The sequence below is a fragment of the Anolis sagrei genome, chromosome 5, assembly GCF_037176765.1.
Source record: "Anolis sagrei isolate rAnoSag1 chromosome 5, rAnoSag1.mat, whole genome shotgun sequence".
NCBI lineage: Eukaryota > Metazoa > Chordata > Lepidosauria > Squamata > Dactyloidae > Anolis > Anolis sagrei.
In genome coordinates, this window is record NC_090025.1 from 12,638,814 (window position 1) to 12,662,624 (window position 23,811).

General features: G+C 42.4%; 1 protein-coding gene across 1 annotated transcript in view; it reads left to right on the plus strand.

Moving 5' to 3' along the window:
- The first annotated feature begins 7,985 nt into the window (after positions 1-7,985).
- GC (GC vitamin D binding protein) overlaps positions 7,986-23,811 on the plus strand; it is a 34,548-nt gene continuing 18,722 nt past the window's right edge. Inside the window, exons 1-3 of the mRNA XM_060779407.2 lie at positions 7,986-8,152; positions 21,575-21,644; positions 23,660-23,792. Coding sequence (XP_060635390.2) covers positions 8,089-8,152; positions 21,575-21,644; positions 23,660-23,792 — 267 coding nt within the window. The 5' untranslated portion in view covers positions 7,986-8,088. The remainder of the gene's footprint in view (positions 8,153-21,574; positions 21,645-23,659; positions 23,793-23,811) is intronic.

The window sequence follows — 23,811 nt, forward strand, 5'->3', positions numbered from 1 at the left end:
ACATGAGTGTTTATTATTACTATTTGCCATCAAGTCAACTTCAGTCACCAAGTGCCCTGTTCAGATATTGCATGAGAGACCTCCAAGAACCTCAGTCACCAAGTGCCCTGTTCAGGTCTTGCAAGCCCAATGGCTTTAGCTGTACTCAGTTATGTGTGTTATAAACAACTTCAAGAAAATGAAGATAATCTCCAAACATTAGTGCCTAAGAGCACTCAAGTCGCACCATTGTAGAACTCAAACCAACCAAGCTATTTTGCCACCTACGGTACTAAACTTTCTAGGCATCTCTCCCCAAGTCAGAGCCAGGGAGTAAAATACAATCATAACCAACAATTTGATGTCCAAAATAACAACTTCCCTGTACCTAATGATTAGTCCGGGCATGAATTGTGTTGGTGTCCTAGGCTGTGTTTTCACAATTGCAATTGGCAAGATATTCTCCAGAGTCCAGGGCTATGAATCACCTTAGGGAATGTCATGGGGGTGAGAGAATCAATTTATTTTTCATGAAATGCAGGTCAACTGAGGCAGAGAGGACTCCTTGCCTTCTGCTTTTGAAATGGTACAAAACAATTCAGTCACTGGCCTGTTATTTTCAGGACAATTGGCGATAACTCAGGATATATATTCAGATAAAATACAGCCAAATGGTCCCTGGAATATTTACTCAGAGATCAAGACTATTCTTAGCATTTGATAGCCGTCTGAAGATGTCTGAAAGATATCAGACATCTTTCTGTCATTTGCATCTCCATATCTTATCTACACTGCATTTTTGTATTACGTATGTCATATGGCATCTAAGGATTACAGTGAGACTAGTTGATTTATTGCTGTTTACCTTTAGCTGTATATACCAGTCACTCCCAGTTAACCGGCACCTATGGAGATTGGTGGGTGCTGAATAAATGTAGTTTTTGGTAGCTTATATTTATTATTTATTTTATTAACTTTATTTGTACCCCGCTAGCATCTCCCGAAGGACTCGATGCGGCTTACACAGGCCGAAGCCTCAAACACAATACAAAAGAAAACATATCACAACAATAAACAAAGCAAATCAAAACAATTAAGCAAAATAAACAACAATGACAATACATCAAAACACTATTAAAACTGGTTCGGCCGGCGCAGTGGGGTACAGGGTTAAAAGTGCTGAAATGGCAGGAGGAACGTAGGATTAAAGTGTGGTGTGCAGCAACATTTGTTGTACTAAAATGCTTCCAGGACTTGGGATGGGGAGAGTTACGACTTGAGAGTTACGACTAAAAACAATAAGGAATACTATACCTCACACTATACCATATCATAAACTCTGAATTGACTTGATAGTGATATTGAAATACAGTAATTAAAGACTAATAAAGACAACATAATGTGACATAGTTTTACTATATTATAAAACAGCTTTGTGAATGCATTTCTTTGAGTTTTTTTACTGGTTGCTTGAGTTCTGGTTAATTGAGAATCTGCTGTATAAAGAATATATATATACATGTGTGTGTGTGTGGGGGGGGGGGGTGAATGTCCAGACTTCAGGTTTCCAAAACTGCTCTCTTGTACTGGTGCCTCACCAAACTACAAATCCCAGGTTTCTATAGCATTGAGTAATTCCAGTGAAAGTGGTGACAAATTGCATTATTTCTACAGTGTAGATCAGTGGTTGTCAACCTTCCTAATATCGCAACCCCTTAATACAGTTCCTCATGTCATAGTGACCCCCAACCATAAAATTATTTTCATTGCTACTCCATAACTGTAATTTTGCTACTGTTATGAATCGTAATGTAAATATCTGATATGCAGGATGCATTTTCATTCACTCGACCAAATTTGGCACAAATACCCGATACATTCAAATTTGAATATTGGGGGTGGGGGTGGGGAATGGGGTGGTTTTGTCATTTGGAAGTCGTAGTTGCTGGGATTTATAGTTCACCTACAATCAAAGAGCATTTTGAACTTCACCAATGATGGAATTGAACCAAACTTGGCACACAGAACTCCCATGACCAACAGAAAATACTGGAAGGGTTTGGTGGGCATTGGCCTTGAGTTTTGAAGTTGTAGTTCACCTACATCCAGAGAGCACTGTGGACTCAAACAATGATGGATCTGGACCAAACTTGGCACAAATGCTCAATATGCCGAAATGTGAACACTGGTGTAGTTTGGGGGAAATCGGCCTTGACATTTGGGAGTTGTAGTTGTAGCAAAATTATATTGAGGGTTGTGCTTATTCACCCACAGCATTTTAAAAGGAAAGATGGAGTAAATGCAGGAATGTTCAGTAAATACATGTCAGAGTAGACTTCCAGCCAAATTAGATCCCTAGATGGCAGAAGTTGGACTGGATGTCTTTTGTGGACTCTCCCAATTCTAGGATTCTAGTTTTGGTGTTGATACGGTGCAGACTGCCTGATATGTGGTCTGTCTATAGACGTCACATGCAACTCCTGGAACGATTCCATCACCGCTGCCTCCGAAAAATCCTGCAAATCTCTTGGGAAGACAAGTGGACAAACGTCAGCGTGCTGGAAGAAGCAAAGACCACCAGCACTGAAGCGATGGTCCTCTGCCATCAACTCCGTCTGGGCCGGCCACGTTGTCCGGATGCCTGACCACCATCTCCCAAAGCAGTTGCTCTATTCTGAACTTAAGAATGGAAAACGGAACGTTGGTGGACAGGAAAAGAGATTTAAAGATGGCCTCAAAGCCAACCTTAAAATCTCTGGCATAGACACTGAGAACTGGGAAGCCCTGGCCCTCCAGCGCTCCAGCTGGAGGTCAGCTGTGACCAGCAGTGCTGCAGAATTCGAGGAGGCACGAGTGGAGGGTGAAAGAGAGAAACGTGCCAGGAGGAAGGCGCATCAAGCCAACCCTAACCGGGACCACCTTCCACCTGGAAATCAATGCCTTCACTGTGGGAGAAGATGCAGGTCAAGAATAGGGCTCCACAGCCACCTACGAATCCACAAGGAAATCCATCATGGAAAACCATCTTACTCGTCCAACGAGGGATCGCCTAACTAAGTAAGTAACGGTGCAGAATTTTCAATCATGTTTTATAACACCTCTCACACCAACAATATATATCTCTGTATAATAAGACACACTGTACATGAATAGAACTTGAAATCTATTAATGCAAAGGCTTAGGAGGGTTAAGCAAGTCAAGAGACAGTCCTTGTCTTGGATCTCCAGACGTTGCTGAACTATTTATTTATTTATTTATTGCATTTATATTCCATCCTTCTCACCTCGAAGGGGACACAGGGCAGCTCACATAACACATACACAGCAAACATTCAATGCCCTTAAACAGACGGGACAGGTTGAGAAACACTGGTGTAGATGCACCCCCAGGCATTGTAGGCTATTTGTATAAATAAATAGAAGAAATGTGAGCATTTTTTGTTTGTTTGTTCTTTTCTCGCCTCCCTTTGACCATGCATCCACTGCCATCACTTTTTGTCACTCTTATTTTAGTGTAATTTCAGACAAACAAACAAACAAAGGAAGACAGACTCTATTTACTATCCGAATAATAGGACCCCCTAATCACATTTTCATTTTTAAGAAAGAGCCATGCCATTTTTCAGGCTCATTGCAGTGATAAAGACTTCCCTACATTACAATCATTATATAAGCAATCACTGTAATTTTGCTTTCACAAGCCCCTGCAATGTATATTTTCCCTATAATCAAGCAACAGGGGCCTGATATTGCTACAGTATATTAAAAGTAAATTATAAATCCAGGTACAGAAAATCTCTGGCAGAAATTATATTGAAGTCTTACAATTTGGTTAGTATCAAATAAGTGATAAACTTAGGCCCTTTCTACATTGCCATATAAAATCCAGATTATCTGCTTTGAACTGGATTAAATGGCCGTGTAGACCCATATAATCCAGTTCAAAACAGATAATGCAGATTATCTACTTTGATAACCTGGATTATATAGCAGTGTAGAAGGGACCTTACTTTCTATCAGTGGTCCAACTAATACAACTGATTGTTCCTTGAATCCATGCATACATTTTGTGTATTCTGTAAAGTATGATAGAAGGGGCAATGTAGGGTTGCCACATTTTCTACTAGCCTTGTGCATATGCATGATTTAGCCATGGCAGTAAAAGAGGAATAATAACACTATAATTCTGCAGTGGGAATAAGCCTTCGGTTGGTGAAGAAAAGTCAAACCAGATTTAGCTAGTGGGACAGAATGAATCTGGATCTCCCTCTGGATCTGAAAAGAAGCTTAAAAGTGACCTCCCAGACCCCATATACACTGTCATATGATGCAATTTGAAACTGCATTATATGGCAATGTAGATAGGGCTCCAGAGTCATCCCATTGACTTCCTGGTAGAGTTATAAATGATCCAGGTCCAGCTTGGCCTTGTCAGACCATTTGGAAATGGTTGATTCATAATCATCCTTTGATTACCATTTGTCCTTCTCTTTGTGTGCTCAAACGTGTCTCACATTTACACATTTGTCTCATGCCCCATTTACACTGTTTGAAAGTCATTGGTATAGAGTCACATAATGCAGTTCACTGCCACTAACTTGGATTATATGAGTCCACACTGAGTCCAAACTGCATCATATGGAAGTGTGGATGGGGCCTCACTTCTTCTTTAGAACATCCCTGTCTCAACCAACCATCAAACCCACTATTCTTCATGAATGGAAGAATAATTGGGGTGTAAACAAGGGGCTCTCCTAAAGTGAATTTCATGTATTCCCATCCAATGAGGTAGGCTAAGGGTGTATCTACACCAGTGGTTCCCAGCCTGTGGGCTGCGGCCCACTGGTGGAATGCAAGACCTAAAATATGGTCCACAGCTCTAGATTATTAAATACTAGCTGTACCCACCACACGTTGCTGTGGCCAACCTTCCCTCCCTCTGTGATGGCACAAGTGGTGCCACCTATATGTAGAACTGTAAGTTGCAAGATTTGAACTGTTGTATCATGCCTGATTTTGCCTTTTTAGCCTGTAAATGTATAGTTGGATTGATTGGTTATTTATAGCTGTCAATCAATGTTGTTTGCACCAGTTATATTGCTTCCTCAGCTCAATTGTTTGGCTCCACCTCTTCCTAGAGAGCAGGGCAGTGTTTCCTTTTCCATTCCACCATTGAACTTTCTATTAGATGGACATGAGAAAGAGACTTGGCTCTGAAGCCCTTGATTAAGTTACCGCTCAGCACAAATTCTGAGGTTCTTACCCTTGAGACTTATGCTTCATGTTTAGACCAACCCGGACAACGCTGAGAAGTCTCAAGCGCCTTCAAACCAGTTCTTTGGCACCAGAGGAAGGCTTTGTGCCTTCAAAATATAGGCCATTGGCATTGGGGTTGTGATTATTCCAATATTCACAACCATTGAGAAAGAGGGAACTTAGAAAAGTTTCTCAGCTGCAAAATTCCTTGGACCCAAGACAACCAGAGACTGTAATGTATATTTCCTTTACCCCTTTGAAACTTCCAGCTTATTGCCTTAAAGGGATAACTCTTTGTGAACAATAAAACCTATTTTGAGTTATCTACAGTGTTTTGGTCCTTGGGAGTTCCAGTTTTCCTAAAGGAGGGCAAGAAGTAATCCCTTGGGGGAAAGATGTCACATCCATGCCTCTTTCACTAAGAGTTATAGCCCCCAGGCGCGATGGCACACCGTTTTTCTCTTCTTTCTCTCCCTCCTTCCCTCCCTCTTTCCTTCCTTCCTTCTCTTTTTTGCTTTCTTTCTCTCCTTCCTGCCTTCTCTTCTTCTTCCCTTCCTCCCACCTTTTCTTTCCCTTTTGCTTTCTCTCCTTTCTTCCTTCTCTACCTATTCTTGGAGTACAACTCCCAGCAGTCCTCCTGATCAATCTATCCATCTACCTACCTTTGTATCTCTATCTAATCTATCTATCTGGAGGATTGCTGGGAGTTGCAGTCTAGGAATAGAAAATTAGAAATATGCAAGGATTGGGATGCTCTCAAAGAAATCCAAGGAGAAGAAAACTTGCAGGTTGGAAGCAGTGCATTTGGATCATCCTCCTCTCCTAAAGGGCCTGGTCTAGGGGATGCTGGGAGCTGTAGTACAAAAGAGAGTGTGAATATGCGATTGTGTGTTTTGTGTGCTGGGGAGTAATTTTTGCGCATGCAGTGTAGTGTCTTTTTGCTTTTTTGACTTTTTAAGTCCCTTCAGCTTTGTTTTTCAGTGTTTTTGTGAGTGACGGTCACTCGTTGGCCTGATAGGTGCATTGTGTCCATATTTCGTGTTAATTCGTCCAGTGGTTTTTGAGTTATGTTAATCCCACAAATGAACATTACATTTTTATTTGTATACATGGTTTTCTATGGGCGAGCAGATGGTGACTACTGGATAGCATATGTTCTGTATTAGAAACTAGACCTGATGTGGTCTATCCAGTGCAATTTTATGAATCGGCACTCCAAATAACCAAACCGAATCTGACCAAAAACGGATTCGTAACCCTTTTGGTACTATGTTGGAGGGTGATCCCTGGTCAAGTGGTCCCTGGTCAAGTGGTCTCTGTTCAAACTGGTCTCTGGTCAAAAAAAGGTTGGGAACTACTGATCTACACTGTAGAATTAATGATATTTAACACACCTTTAACTTCCATGGCTCAATCCTATGTGATCTGGGAGTTGCCATTTTGCAAGGTCTCTCTAGCCTTCTCTGGCAAAGAGTGCTGTTGCCTCACCAAACTACAACCTCTAGGATTCCATAGCATTGAGCCATGGCAGTTAAAGGGGTGTCAAACTGCATTAAGTGGTTGAACCACTAGCATATGCTTCCTCATTATGGAATGTTGCCATAGAATCATAGAATCAAAGAGTTGAAGAGACCTTGTGGGCCATCCAGTCCAACCCCCTGCCAAGAAGCAGGAATATTGCATTCAAATCACCCCTAACAGATGGCCATCCAGCCTCTGTTTAAAAGCTTCCAAAGAAGAAGCCTCCACCACACTCCGGGGCAGAGAGTTCCACTGCTGAACGGCTCTCGCAGTCAGGAAGTTCTTCCTCATGTTCAGATGGAATCTCCTCTCTTGTAGTTTGAAGCCATTGTTCCGTGTCCTAATCTCCATGGAAGCAGTAAACGAGCTTGCTCCCTCCTCCCTGTGGCTTCATCTCACATATTTATACATGGCTATCATATCTCCTCTCAGCCTTCTCTTCTTCAGGCTAAACATGCCATCTTGCCCATGCTCTGAATTTGCTTGTTTTCCACCTTTGAAATGTTGGAAGGTAGGGAACCCCAAAACTAAAATTTGGACTAAAAGATTTACAGCCTCCCTGGCTTTGAATTTCCCAGGTGTTATTGCTGACATCAGGCATGTAGCCAGGGGGGGGGGCTCGGGGGGCTTCAGCCCCCCCCGAAATTCTCATGGTGGTTCACGAAAAGGCCTTACTGGTGCATTATTTAAACTGTTATGTTTATTAATATCATGATTTGATCACCATTCTCAATATATCCCATATGTATGGGAGTATTGGGGTAATGATACAAAAGGTTTGCTAGGCTAGACCCTCTTTCACTCAGACTCAGCCCCCCCGAAACTCAGCCCCCCCCCCCCGAAACCCCCCCTGAAAATTTTTTAGCCCCCCCCGAAACGAAATCCTGGCTACGGGCCTGGCTGACATGAACACCTCTGCTCTTTGCTGATAGGCTATGTTGTACACACAAATTGGAAATATAGAGCGCTGACAGGGTAACATCATACTGGGACCAAAGAGGGGATCTTATGGCATTTTCTATGCTTTGAGGGCTGAGGATATGATTTCCCTGAGCATTCTGAGTTAATATTTAAAACTCAACATGGTTTGGAGTCCATCAACACAAACAGTTGTCTGTTTGCCTGTCACAAGTGTTTCATTTTTATCTCCACCAGGCCAAGGATACCTGCCCCTGGCCCCAGTGCCACAATTAATCAATTATTAATCAGGAAATGTTGTCATATAAGTATTAGGAAGAACCCTTCTGATGCTTTCATGAAGTGGACTGCTACAAGAAAGTCGGGGTTAATTTGATCTTCCCTTCATGCCATTGTGATTCTTGGAGAAGGAAAATGAAGTTTGGGATCATCAGCATTTTTCTGCTGGTGCTAACATGCAGCCATGCGCTAGAGAGAGGTAAGGATTTGAAACCCTTCAAACACACATATGTTGTTGTTGTGAGAAATCAAGAGCCCCCATTGGCACAGTGGGTTAAACTGCTGTAGCGGCAGGACTGAAGACTGACAGGTCACAGATGAGCTCCCTCTACCAGCTCCAGCTTCTCATGCGGATGAGTTTTCCTGCCATGTTCCAGAAGTATTCTCTCCTGACATTTCTCATGCATCTATGACAGGCATTCTCAGAGGTTGGGAGGTCTGTTGGAAACTAGGACAAGTGGGGTTTATATATCTGTGGAATGTCCAGGGTGTGAGAAAGAACTCTTGTCTGTTTGAGGCAGGTGTGAATGTTGCAATTGACCACCTTGATTAGCATTTAATAGCCTTGCAGCATCAAGGTATGGCTTCTTACTGCCTGAGGGAATCCTCTGTTGGGAGGTGGGAGATTGGGAATGTCTCCCACCCTGGACATTTCACTGATATATTATTTATTTATTTACTATATTTATATCATGCCTTTCTCTACCCTGGAGGGGACTCAAAGTGGCTTACAATAATTAATCTATTGCACTGTTTCTTCTCTGAAGGCTGGATCCCAGAGCCATGTTTTCATTCTTTTTCTGAGTGGGGGCATCGCTGGGTAGGGAGTTCCACAGCCAAGGGGCCACTACTGAGAAGGCCCTGTCTCTCATTCCCACCAGCCTTGCCTACGAAGGAGGTGGGACGGAGAGCAGGGCCTCCCCAGACTATCTTAATCTCCAAGATGGTTCATAGGGGGAAATCCATTCCAATGGAACGATTAAGGCTTTATAGGCTAAAGCCAGCACTTTTAGTTGTACTTGGTAACAAACTAGCAGCCAGTAGAGCTGATGCAACAGGGGGATTGTGTGCTGCCTGTATGTCGCTCTGGTGACAACTGGATGCCGCCCGTTGGACTATTTTGAGCTTCCTTCAAAGGCAGCCCCACATAGAGCAAATTTCAGTAATATAAATCCCACTTCTCCTAGTTTCCAACATACCTGACAACCTCTGAGGATGCCTGCCATAGATGCAGGCAAAACATCAGGAGAAAATGCTTCTGGAACATAGTCACACAGCCTGGAAAACTCAAAGCAACCCAGTGATTCCTGCTTTGAAAGCATTCAACAATACATCAAATGAAAAATGTTTCAGATGGCGTTTATTTCCTTTGATCAGACCTAATCTAAATCTTCATAGTCTAAAGACAAACTTTATACAATTATCTCAGTCCTATCTATTAATTCTGATGATATCTTCCTGCAGTCTTTGACCCCTGGGGAAGAGAACATTTTTCCAGCTTTTTCCCCCAACAAAATAATAGGAAATGCTTTGGAAAATTGGGGAGGAATGCTATATAAGTACCATTAGAGATCAAAAGTCATTTTGTTACTTTAGGAATGTCCCAATGCTCCTAGCTTGTTTGCAAGAATAGCATGAGGGCCCTTGTCAAAGGTTTAACTGAATTCAGGGTATGGCCCATCCACAGCATTCACTTCATGTACACCCAGCTTGTTTTTGAGAAATCCATGTTGACTTTTAGTGATCACAGAATTAAACCAACAGCTACTTTACAGACAGCTGGTTTAATGATTTGCTCTGGAATATTTCCTGGCATTGATGTCAAGGTGATCGGGGTTAAATTGTTTGGGTTCTCTTTTTTTCCTCCTATTTGAAGATGGGGGCACTTGCCTTCTTCACGGCTGTTAGGACTGTTTCTGTTCTCGAGAACTTTTCAAGTATTATTGTTAGTAGTTCTCAGTTTACTCCTGCTAGTTCTTTTAACGTCCTTGGATGCAATTGACTTAGATCTGGAGACTTGAATTTGTTTAGAGTGCCCAGGCATTCCTGTGCTACCTCTTTACCTATTCTGTGCTGTATTTCCCCTACTGCATCACTGGCTCCATTTTGCCCAGGTTGAACACTGCTTCTCTTTTGAAAGAAGACCAAAGCAAGGAAGGCATTAAAGTCACCTGAGGCATTGAATGCTTGCCTTTTGGGGTGTTTTAGCTGCCCTGAGTCCCTTCGGAAAGAGAGGGTGGTCTAGAAGCAAAGAGTAATTATTATTATTATTATTATTATTATTATTATTATTATTATTAGAAACATAACAAGATTAGTACAGAGCAAACAAGATCACTATGCTGGCTGTTGTGTTGAATCATGCATTGGATACTTCCCAAGTGTCTAGGACTGTGTGATGTATCAGCGAATAATGCGTGCAGATCCCAGTAAGGTGGCCTTTTGCAGCTGGCAGATGGTAATTTTGTCAATGCCCATTGTGCTTAAGTGCAGACCAAGGTCTTTAGGCACTGCACCCAGTGTGCTGATCACAACTGGGAGCACCTTTACTGGCTTGTGCCAGTATTTTTACAGTTCAACCTTTGAATCCTCTTATCATGTCAGCTTTCCCAGTTGTTTCTCTTCAATCCTATTGTCGCCTGGGATTGCAACATCGACGATCCATTTTTTAGCGTCATTGTGAGGTCAGGAGGATTGTGCTCCAAAACTCATGTCAGTCTGAATTTGGAAGTCCCAGAGTAGTTTGGCATGTTCATTTTCTGTAACTTTTTCAGGCTTGTGATCCCACCAGTTCTTTGTCGTGGCACAAGTTCCAATGAATCTTCTGAGCAACAGTGTTATGCCTCTGCTTGTAGTCTGTCTGCGCAATCTTCTTGCAGCAGCTCAGGATGTGATCTATAGTTTCATCTGCTTCCTTGCAGAGTCTATTATTATTATTATTATTATTATTATTATTATTATTATTATTATTAGACACAACAAGATTAGTACACAGCAAACAAGATCACTATGCTGGCTATTGTATTGGATCACACACTGGACCCTTCCTAAGTGTCTAGGACTCTGTGACGTATCGGCAAATAATGCATGCAGATCTGAGTAGGGTGGCCTTTTGCAGCTGACAGATGGTAATTTTGTCAGCACCAACTGTGTTTAAGTGCAGACCAAGGTCTTTAGGCATTGCACCCAGTGTGGCAATCACCACTGGGACCACCTTTACTGGCTTCTTGTTGTTGTTGTTGTTGCTACTGATTTTATCTGTATCCTGTTGGATGTGGGTAGCTCCATCTTCGCCATGCAGTGGTACTACCACTTCCTCATTTTTCCTTTTGCTATGAACATAACAAAAGAAACCCTCTCTCTAGCAAGTTTGAGCACATTCTGCACTTTAACTTTTTTGACTTTCTTCCTTCACACGCTGGCTATTATTCCACCAAGTGTCCCTGTGAAGGTGACACATGAGAAGAGAGCCTCTCCTGTTCATTGTAGGCTCATTTGGATGCAAGCGATATTGGACTTTATAGGTCATAACTAGTACTTTGAATTGTGCCAGGAAATAAACCAGCAGCCAATGGAGCTGCAAGAACTAAGGATTTGTTTTGGACTACAGCTTCCACCATTCCACCATTGGTCCTATTGGCCTAAGGCTGATGGGAACTATAATGAAAATGTCTGAAGGATACTGTGTTGGCCTAATACTGCATCCATCTCATTTCCACAAGAGTCTGTCTCGTCTAATGGGAATACAACCAGGTAATTTGCCACCTGCCATTCTAGCTGATACAAAAGTGCCAAAAACGTTTCTCAGTTAAGATGAAGATTAAATTTACTTCACTTCAGAGACCTCCATTGTAAGTGCAAAAGGACCTCTCAAGTCACCCGATAAACCCTTTTTTCTGGGTTTGGATAGCTGAAAATGTGCTTTCTCTCACCCACTCACTCACTCGCTTGTGCTCTCATTAAGCCCTAGAGTGTTTCACTGAGCCTAAATGCTACAAATCACATGGAAATTAATGCTTCATTTACTCTGGAGAGAAAGCTGAAGCGATGTTGTGTTTTATTAAACCTCTAATAGGATTTTCTTGATGTTATAAATTGAACGGCTCCCTGGTAAACGTGCAAAAATGTTTCTGCACATGGAGGGGTGTTCCAGATGTTTCTTGGGATGGAGAGTCTGGACAGAGTGTGCAGCAGGCTTAAAGTAGTCCAAAGGACACGTTCCAGCTCCCCCGCCCATTGATAAACACCAGGAAAAAAAACAATTGATTGGTTTTTCTGGCGAATTGGAAGTACAAACCTTGAATAAAATATAGTATGTCTCCTGTACCCACGGAACCTTTACCCATGGTTTCAGTTACCCACATCCAACAGAATATATCCTCTCCAGCTATTCTCTAGGTCAGTGGTTCTCCACCTTCCTAATGCCATGACCCCTTAATACAGTTCCTCATGTTGTGGTGACCCCGCAACCATTAAATTATTTTTGTTGCTACTTCATAATTGTAATTTTGCTACTGTTATGAATTGTAATGTAAATATCTGATATGCAGGATGTATTTTCATTCACTGGGCCAAATTTGGCACAAATAACTGCTACGCCCAAATTTTAATACTGGTGAGATTGGGGGTGGGATTGATTTTGTCATTTGGGAGTTGTAGTTACTGGATTGATACTTAACCTACAATCATAGAGCATTCTGAACCCCACCAAGAACTCCCATGACCAACAGAAAATACTGGAATGGTTTGGTGGGCATTGATCTTGAGTTTTGGAGTTGTAATTCATCTACATCAGTGTTTCTCGACCTTCCTAAGGCCATGACCCCTTAATACAGTTCCTCATGTTGTGGTGGCCCACAACCATAAAATTATTTTTGTTGCTACTTCGTAACTGTAATGTTGCTACTGTTATGAATTACAATGTAAATATCTGATATGCAGGATGTATTTTCATTCTCTGGACCAAATTTGGCACAAATACCTGATACGCCCACATTAGAATACTGGTGGGTTTAGGGGGGGATTGATTGATTTTGTCATTTGAGAGTTGTAGTCACTGGGATTTATAGTTCACCTACACTCAAAGAGCATTCTGAACTCCACCATCGATGGAATTAAACTTGGCACACAGAACTCCCATGACCAACAGAAAATACTGGAAAGATTTGGTGGGTATTAACCTTGAGTTTGGGAGTTGTAGTTCACCTACATCCAGAGAGCACAAACAATGATGGATCTGGACCAAATTTGGCACAGATGCTCAATATGCCCAAATGTGGAGTTTGGGAGAAGTAGACCTTGACATCAGTGGTTCTCAGTGGGTTAAAGCACTGAGCTGCTGAGCTTGTTGATCGAAAGGTCGCAGGTTCGATTCTGGGGAGCGGCGTGAGCTTCCGCTGTCAGCCCTAGCTTCTGCCAACCTAGCAGTTCGAAAGCATGCAAATGTGAGTAGATCAATAGGTACTGCTCCGGCGGGAAGGTAACGGCGCTCCATGCAGTCATGCCGGCCACATGACCTTGGAGGTGTCTACGGACAACGCTGGCTCTTCGGCTTAGAAATGGAGATGAGCACCACACCCCAGAGTCAGACATGACTGGACTTAATGTCAGGGGACTACCTTTACCTTTTTTTTTTTTACCTAGACCTTGACATTTGGGAGTTGTAATTCACTTAAATCAAAGAGCATTCTGAACATCACCAATGATAGAATTGGGACAAACCTCCCACACAGAACCCCCATGACTAACAGAAAATACTATGTTTTCTCATGATCTTTGGTGACCCCTCTGATAACCCCTCACGACCCCTCTGGGGCTCCCGACCCCTAGGTTGAGAACCACTGATCTACATCCAGAGAGCACTGTGGACTCAAACAATGATGGATCTGGATCAAACTTGGCACAAATACTCAATATGCTCAAATGTGAACACTGGTGGAGTTTGGAGAAAATAGACTTGACATTTGGGAGTTGTAGTTGCTGGAATTTATAGTTCATCTACAATCAAAGAGCATTCTGAACAACAACAATAGAATTGACCAAACTTCCCACACAGAATCCCCATGACCAAAAGAAAATACTGTTTTCTGATGGTCTTTGATAACCCCTTTGACACCCCCTTCACAACCCCCCTAGGGGTCCCGACCCTCAGGTTGAGAAACACTGCTTTAGGTTTCCCCAGGCAATTCTATGGTATGCTTTTACTGGATGCCATCAAGTTTCATTAGAGGACCTAGCAAATTTTAGCTGGTCTTGGCCTCTTCAAATGGTGGTCATTATGTTCTCTTATAAAAAAGAAGACGTTAAGGAAGAGTCTGTATTGTAGAATTAATATAGTTTGACACCGCTTTAACTATGAGGCCTCATTGCTAAGGAATAATGGGAGTTTAAGTAAGCTAACACCAAGATTACATTTAAGGAAGCTCACACCAAGATTACATAAATGAGTCCGAGTTTTGGATTCTTTCACAACTGATGACAGCAGAACTGTATTAAGGGTTGTGCTTATTCACCTACAGCATTCTTAAAGGAAAGATGGGGTGAATATAGGAATGTTCAGTAAATACATTTCAGAGAAGACTTCCAGGCAAATTAGATCCCTAGATGGCAGGAGCTGGACTGGATGTCTTCTGTGTACTCTCCCAATTTTAGGATTCTAGTTTTGGTGTTGATACAGCGCAGAAATTTCCATCATGCTTTTATAACACCTCTCACACCAACAATATATATCTCTGTGTAATAACATGCACTCTACACTTGAATAGATCTTGAAATTCAGGGGATTAAGAGGGTTAAGCAAGTCAAGAGATAGCGCTCATCTTGGATTTCCGGACGTTGCTGAACTATTTATTTATCTATTTATTTAAAGTATTTATATTCTTCCCTTCTTATCCCGAAGGGGACTCAGGGCTGCTCACATAACATATACACGGGAAACATTAAATGTCATTAAACAGATAGGACAGACAACAGATAGAAGTATACGTCAGCATTTTTCCAATTTCGGCATCCTAGAGGTTGTGCTTGATTCCAGCCACAGGGAGTGCTGTTGTGCCATCCTCTATGACGAAGAGCCCTTGATCACAGACTTCCTCCTTCCTTTAATCCCTGGCATTTTCTGATATTTCCTTTTTATGGTGCTATAAAATACCTCCCTGCTTAAGTGGTGCCTACCCACAGCTCACAGCCATTTTCAAACTGCTTAGGTGGACAGTGAGCTGGGCTGAAGGTCGGGGGCTCACCCCAACCTGGGCTTTGAACTGCCAATGTTGCAGTTGGTGTGATCTGTTGCTGCTGGTGATTAACCAGCTGTGCAAAAGCCTGGCCCCATCAGACTTACAGTTCTCATCAGACCCTTGGCCAAGAGATATTGACAAGCTGGAATGTGTCCAGAGGAGAGCGACTAAAATGATCAAGGGTCTGGAGAACAAGCCCTATGAGGAGCGGCTTAAGGAGCTGGGCATGTTTAGCCTGAAGAAGAGAAGGCTGAGAGGAGATATGATAGCCATGTATAAATATGTGAGAGGAAGCCACAGGGAGGAGGGAGCAAGCTTGTTTTCTGCTTCCCTGGAGATTAGGACGCGGAACAATGGCTTCAAACTACAAGAGAGGAGATTCCATCTGAACATGAGGAAGAACTTCCTGACTGTGAGAGCCGTTCAGCAGTGGAACTCTCTGCCCCGGAGTGTGGTGGAGGCTCCTTCTTTGGAAGCTTTTAAACAGGGGCTGGATGGCCATCTGTCAGGGGTGATTTGAATGCAATATTCCTGCTTCTTGGCAGGGGGTTGGACTGGATGACCCATGGGGTCTCTTCCAACTCTTTGATTCTATGATTCTATGATTCTATGATGGCTCGATATGATGGGAGATGTAGTCTTAGGTACATGGTCCAAACCAAACTATGTGTCCCTACATGTCCTCATTGTCTACACAGTATTTTAGGCCTGACTTGAAGATGCCAGGGATTGAACTGGGTGTTTCACAGGCAAAACATGAGCCTTGCCCTTAGATATGAGGATCTACACCTGAGAGAGCTACCATAGTCTCTCTCTTAAAATCTTGATTTTCTCTTTGTCCTTTCCTATGGACATTCATTGAAGAAATCCATACTGTTGAAAACATCAGGCTCAAAAGCAGAATACTTTCCTTCCTCCACCCCTCAGCATTGAAGTGCAGAACAGGACACTCCTGAGTACGCTAATATAATCTGCCAATTTAATCTTGATTTTGATTAACACTTCTCACAAGGGATACATTGCATGAAAGCTAATGTAAAGGTCCCCACCCTCCTTCCAGCTTCCCCTTTGCTCCTACTTTGACGACAGAGGTTTCGGAAGTCAAGCCAAGACACTTCTGCCGCTTAATCGATACCACTTTGTCGGATTAGATTATTCATTAACAAGTCCTTTGGTACACATTGTGGCTGCCTAAATCACGACATCTTCTCATGTGGTTTCACAACAGGGGCATATTGTATTATTTTGTAGGAACTGCTCTTCCTAATTTCTGGAATCCAATACTTTCCATTGCAACAGTGTGCAGCACAATACTGCCCTCTGCAGGTACTTCCAGGTACAGCAAGCTTTTATTTGCTGGGGGGAAATTCTAGTCTCTGGTTAACCATACAATTAATCCAAACTGCATGTTGTGGTGATATTTTTAATCAACTGACTAATAAGACTTATGCTTATGCTACTAATAATAATAATAATAATTGCTCACAGCTCGAGGCAAGGCACAACACATCAAAACACATAAAATGCATTCAACAATAAAATACAATTCTATATATTACACTTATTGAAATACAGGAAACAGAGAATAAAATACAATAGCCACAGAACATAAATTTAAAATCCATGGTTTAATATTGATTGTGTCGGCTTCAAAATGACTCACTTGACATTTTGAAGGCCACTGGGCTCTTTGTAGGCAAAGACAAGTGTAAAAAAATAATTTGAGGAAAGAAAAGTGACAATATTGGTTTGCAGCCTGGGGTATAAAATTGGGATATAATCCTCCCCTAGAAAGGATTATTCTCCTCCTTTACACCCTGAGTTTTCAGCATTGCAGAGAGTGACGTGCTGAAAAGTAGTCACATTTAGAACTCTTCTATTTGTGTTGTCAAAGGCTTTCATGGCCAGAATCACTAGGTTGCTGTTAGTTTTCTGGGCTGTATGGCCATGTTCCAGAAGCATTCTCTTCTGACGTTTCACCCACATCTATAGCAGGCATCCTCAGAGATTGTGAGGTCTGGAAACTAGACAAGTGAGGTTTATATATCTGTGGGATGTCCAGAGTGGGAAAAGGACTCTTGTCTGCTTGAGGCAAATGTGAATGTTGCATTTGTCCACCTTGATTAGCATCTAACATGGGGCTCGGGGGCACTGCTTTGCAGTGGCTCCGATCCTTCCTTGAGGGACGGACCCAGAAGGTGTTACTGGGTGACACCTGTTCGACCCCACAACCGTTGTTGTGTGGAGTCCCACAGGGTTCAATTCTGTCCCCGATGTTATTTAACATCTACATGAAGCCGTTGGGAGAGATCATTCGGAGTTTCGGAATGAGATGTTATCTCTACGCAGATGATGTCCAAATCTGTCACTCCTTTCCACCTGTCACCAAGGAGGCTGTCCAGACCTTGAACCGGTGTTTAGCTGCTGTATCGGACTGGATGAGAGCTAACAAATTGAAATTGAATCCAGACAAGACAGAGGTCCTACTGGTCAGTCGTAAGGCCGAACAGGGTATAGGGTTACAGCCTGTGTTAGACGGGGTTACACTCCCCCTGAAGACGCAGGTTCGCAGCTTGGGAGTGATCCTGGACTCATCGCTGAGCCTGGAACCCCAGGTCTCAGCGGTGGCCGGGAGAGCTTTCGCACAATTAAAACTTGTGCGCCAGCTGCGCCCGTACCTTGGGAAGTCAGATCTGGCCACGGTGGTCCACGCTCTTGTCACATCCCGGTTGGATTACTGCAACGCACTCTACGTGGGGTTGCCTTTGAAGACTGCTCGGAAACTACAATTAGTCCAGCGAGAAGCAGCCAGATTGCTCACCGGGGCGTCATACAGGGAGCATACCACCCCCCTGTTATGCCAGCTCCACTGGCTGCCGATCCAATTCCGAGCACAATTCAAAGTGCTGGTTTTAACCTACAAAACCCTATACGATTCCGGCCCAGTGTATTTGTCCGAACAGATCTCCCTCTACATCCCACCTCGGAGTTTAAGATCATCTGGGGAGGCCCTGCTCTCGACCCCGCCTCTATCTCAAGCGAGGCTGACGGGGACGAGGAGCAGGGCCTTCTCGGTGGTGGCCCCTCACCTATGGAACTCACTCCCCGGGGAGATCAGATCAGCGACCTCCCTTCTGTCGTTCAGAAAAAAACTGAAGACCTGGATCTGGGACCAAGCTTTTGGACATTCTGGCAGCTAAAATAAGGACCCATTGATGAGCAGGAATTGTTGGAATGAATGGACATTTCGGAACTCTGAATTTCACTGTGCATGAAATTGTTTTTATTATATTATGTAGTGATGTGTTTTAATGCTGCTAAATGTTTATACTGTTTTATATATACTGTTTTATATATGACAGGCATCGAATTTGTGCCTTTGTTTGTAAGCCGCCCTGAGTCCCCCCTCGGGGGTGAGAAGGGCGGGGTATAAGTAACTGCAATAAATAAATAAATAAATAAATAAATAAATAAATAAATCTAATGGCCTTGTAGCTTTAAAGCCTGGCCAATTGCTGCCTGGGGGATCCTTTGTTAGGAGGTGTTAGCTGGCCCTCATTGATTCTTGTCTCGCATTCCGCTGTCTCCGAGTATTCCTTGCATAAGAAAACTATATGGAATTCATGAAGTCCCCATGAGTCAACAGGTGACTTGAAAACACAAACATATTGAGAAATTATGTGCTCAAGGGACTTCAGGATCTCAAACTGGATTGATCATGTGTTATATTTCACCCCAAATAGCCCTCAAGTTTGCAAGAAACATGAAAAGCAATAGAATCCAATAAATTTAATTCTCCTTGAAAAATGCAAAGAACCCTTTTAAAATTTCAGCTCTGTTTATACCCAGCTCCCTTTGCTGACAAAGATTAGAACAGTAGTTCTCAACCTGTGGGTCCCCAGGTGTTTTGACCTACAACTCCCAGAAATCCCAGCCAGTTTACCAACTGTAAGGATTTCTGGGAGTTGAAGGCCAAAACATCTGGGGACCCACAAGTTGAGAGCTACTGGATTAGAGCATGCCTTAGCCAAGATCTTACACCAAGGTTGTGTAATATCTGTATGAGAAGTTACACAGTAACCATGCTACAAAATCTTTGTGTTGAATAACAATGTTGCACAACTGAATAAAGATGCAAAATGTGGAACTGATTGCATAACCAGTATCTGAGTATTCCTTGCCTAAGAAAACCCTACAAAATTTAGGGGGTCACTGTAAATCAGCAGGGGACCTGAAGGCACATTCACAAACCTCCAAGCTAGGAGGAATGAATTTTCTCTCAACCTGGACACAGCATATTATTTGAGAACACAGAAATGCTGGACCACTCTCACAACCACCATGTCAGACTACACAGAGAAGCCATTGAAATCCACAAGCATGTGGACAATTTCAACAGAAAGGAAGAAACCATGAAAATGAACAAAATCTAGCTACCAGTATTAAAAAAACTCTAAAATTACAACAGCAAAACAACAGAAAACATATGCCACTCAGTAGTCACCATCTTTAATAATCTAGAGCCACAGACCTTATTTTAGGTCTCACAGCCCTGAGAACCACTGTTTTATAGGATCAATGTAGACTTCTGTTGATATCACACTGTGATGAATCTAGCCTTTTGCCAGGAAGCCGAAGCCTGGAAAGTCAGTAGCTGACATGTTGAGAGATAGGCAGGAAGGCCAAGAGGCAGGAGGGAGGAGTCAGCCGACTCCTGATTGGCTAGAGCAGTCAGGGGAGGAGTTAGCTTTTAGAGGGAAAAAGGCTGTGTCTTTTTGACAAGCTAGGGAGAAGAGCTTTAAACATCGAAGAGTGTAGAAGGATAGTTAGGAAGAGGGAGCTGCAGGCATGTAGCCGGGGTGGGGGGGGGGCTCAGGGGGCTCCAGCCCCCCCCCCCCCCGAAATTTTCATGGTGGTTCACAAAAAGGCCTTATTGGTGCATTATTTAAACTGTTATGTTTATTCATATCATGATCTGATCACCATACTCAATATATCCCATATGCATGGGGGTATTGGGGTTATGATACAAAAGGTTTGCTAGGCTAGACCCTCTTTCACTCAGACTCAGCCACACACACACACACACACACACCCCCGAAACTCAGCCCCCCCCGACCCCCCCCCCCCCCCGGAGAGAGAACTTTTGAAGTGAGCCTTGAGGGTTAGAGCATATTAAAGGCAAAGGTTCCTGGTTCACTGTACATAGAAGGGTCAGTGAAGGAAAGCCTATTTTGCTCTGTGAGGCAGTCAGTGGGCTGTTCTCAGGGACACACTGTGTCACTGTAGTGAACAGTGTGAAGCAAGGAACTCACAGGAACAAAAGTTATAGTCTTAAGAAGAGACTGCCTGTCTAACCAGCTAAACCTCAGTAACCGCATTACGCTTTTGTACCACTCTTATTAAGAGTTGATCTGTTCATCAAGTTTAAATAAACCTGTTTCTAATTTCATCTTTAAACTGGTGTCTGCCTCGGTCTATCACACTCTATAGATCTCAGCTAGCCTGAAGACAACTTAATTTCAGTCCAGTCAGCAAGAGAAGCAGTCATTAAAGAGGAACCAAAGGCTTGAACAAACTTTACCTATTTCACATTCACACATGTTTTCCTCAGACATTTAATTGAGGTGGTGGTGGCGAATCTACCTATTACATTGGTCATTAACAATGTTAATATAGTTGGTCACTCAACAATATTGCTGAGGTGGGATAAGAGAGTCTTTCCCCCTTGTCATGGTCATTTAGCGTTGTTAAAAGTAGTGTCCAGCTGAACGTTAACCCTTTAAACTGGTGGGCTGTGTTGGGATTGCTTGTCCCCCTGCCCAGGCTGTCGTTGATCTCCGTTATAAGGTTTCTCTTTTTGGAATGAGAATGTGTCAAGGTGATGGGCTCTGTTCGTTTGGACTATCTCTTTTCAAGGAAAGGCAATATTTTTAACATGCAACCTTAGGTGTCCATGTTATGAATGCTTCTTGGCAGGGGGTTGGACTGGATGGCCCATGAGGTCTCTTCCAACTCTTTGATTCTATGATTGTATGATACTCATACTTTTAAGAAAAGGTCAGGATCCACTCATTTAATGCAAGTTTTGACAAAATAAAATTGGGAACATGACTTAAGGTGGACTTTGAAGCATCTGCTCTCTAGAACCTTTCAATATGAAAGTTTATCTTCTGCTGTAATAAATCAGCCAACTGAAATGAAAACGAAAAAATCCAATAGCTTCAGGACATCAAAAGCCACCTGGTTCCTTTGAAACTCTTCTTCCTCTCTTTTTTTGCATTAAAACATTCAAAAACTTATTACTTTTGCCTCTCTCTCTCTCTCTTTCGGCAATATAGCTTGCATTTTAATTAATTGGCATCTTACTGATTGTGTTTTTTCAGGACGAGATTACTTCAAGGAAAAAATCTGCCAAGAGTTCAACAGCTTGGGAAGAGATAAGTTCCGTAGCATGTAGGTATATTGAACCCATGTCTTGTGAATTCATTGTCCCATGTTTAGCCTTACTGGACACCATTTTGGACACCAAATGTGGACACTTCCGTGATAAATATGATGTCTAGGCCTGAAGCATGTTCTTTCTGGAGAAATAATTCCTATTTTATACAAGTTAATTCTGCCTCAGGGACCAAATTGTATGTTAAAAGAATTAATGTCCAGGATCACATCTACATTGCTAACTGAGGTATACCTGTACCTAGGTCTTAACCACCTACTCAAGATCAAGGATGCATCTACACTGTAAAATTAATGCAGTTTGACACACTTTAACTGATATGGCTCAATGCTATGAGATCCCAAGATTTGTAGTTTGGTGACTACTGGAATGACCTGGATTGTGATTGCAGATTGCATGGTTTTATACTGATAGCAATGTTTTATAATATTTTAATGTATTTAATTTTGATTTTAATTTTAATGTACTTTATCTGTATATTGTTGTGAAAGCATTGAATTATTGCCTATCTGTCAGCCACCTTGAGTCACCTTAGGGTAGAGAAAGGTAGGATAAAAAATATAGTAAATAAAGAATAAATAAGGTGAAAGACCTTGTAAAACTACAACTCCCGTGATCCCATAACACTGAGAAATGTTAGTTAAAGTGGTGTCAAAATGCATAAACTTTACTGTGTAGAAACTAGATGCACCCCAATACATCAGCAAAATATTTTTGGATTGCAACAGGAACAGCTCACAATAATGTATTACTCCTGAGAATGTCTGATTTCCCCAACAATTATCAACCTTGAAGTTAAAGTTGAACTTTGGAGAAGCAAAAGACATCACTATGTTTTGTGTTTTGAATTCTATAGCCCTGGTTCTTTTACATGGCTGTTTTCAGCACTAACTTTTTACCTAATCCTTTAGCATGATGCAAACTCAGACCTTGGGAACATCACTTTCTCAGCTACTAGTAACTGGATCTTGGGTGTTATGATCCAACAATGAACTTTCTAAGTTCTAGATCAGTATATAGTGCACAACACTAGCGGAGTTCTTGGTGAGATTGACTTTATGGGCTGCAACTTACAGAATCCCCGATGAAGCATGGAAACTGGCCATGCTGGCTGGGTTTTTCTGAAATCTGTAATGTAAAAGGATAATATTTCCATATTCTGTTCAAATCTATGCTCAAAAGTAGTGCAGAGTTTTCAAAAACATATCTAGCTGCTTCATCACACTAGAGAATGAATCCACTTTAAATCCAGTTTCTGCCTCCTGCAGAGTTCTGGGGTTTGTAGTTTAGTGAGGCTGTTAAAGGCTCCTCCCTATGAGGACTGTTGTTGTTTATTTGTTCAATCACTTCCGACTCTTTGTTCAATCACTTCCGACTCTTTTGTTTGAGTTTAATGGGTGAGAAAGCTGGCAACCTTTTAATGAGAGGAACTGCAAAAAATGTCAGTTGATCTTCAAGGACGTTTTTAACTATGAACATCTGCATCTTCTCTTGGGACTGAAACCAGAGTCTTGAGGGCCTCATCATGGGCATGTATCAGCCCATGCCAGAGCTCCCTGTTGGCCGTCACCACCTCCAGCTCCTTCAAGGTCAAGCCAGTCACTTCAAGGCCTCCCCAGTAGCATTTTGACCACCTTCCGACCTGGGATTCCCATCTTCCGATGCCATACCAACATATCTCTGGTTGTACTGATCCATTTAGTTTTCATGGCAAGAATACTGGGATGGGTTGCCATTACCTTCCCCAGGGATCGGGTGTGGTCTGATCTCTCTGCCATGACTTTCCTGTCATGTGTGTCCCTTCACGGTTTCGCTCGTGGCATCATTGTGGTGCTTAAGCTCCAGCACCACAACATGGTAGGAGGACTATGAATTCAAAATCTATTAAATCTGAAATCTATTAGATTTTATTCCAAAGCCCTTAGCCAAGCCAACTGAAGAATTCCTTGGCACAAAATAGGAAGGCAAGTTTATCAGGTCAGTATAATCTGTCTTTCTGGTTTTTCCACAGAACTATTGTCTTGAACAGCAGAAAGTATTGCAGTGCCACATTTGAGGAAATCTCCAGTATTGTGAATGAGATTGTTGCCCTTGCAGAGAAATGCTGTGTGGAAGGGGCTGATCCTGAGTGCTACACCACTGAGGTATATTCCCCAAGCTCCT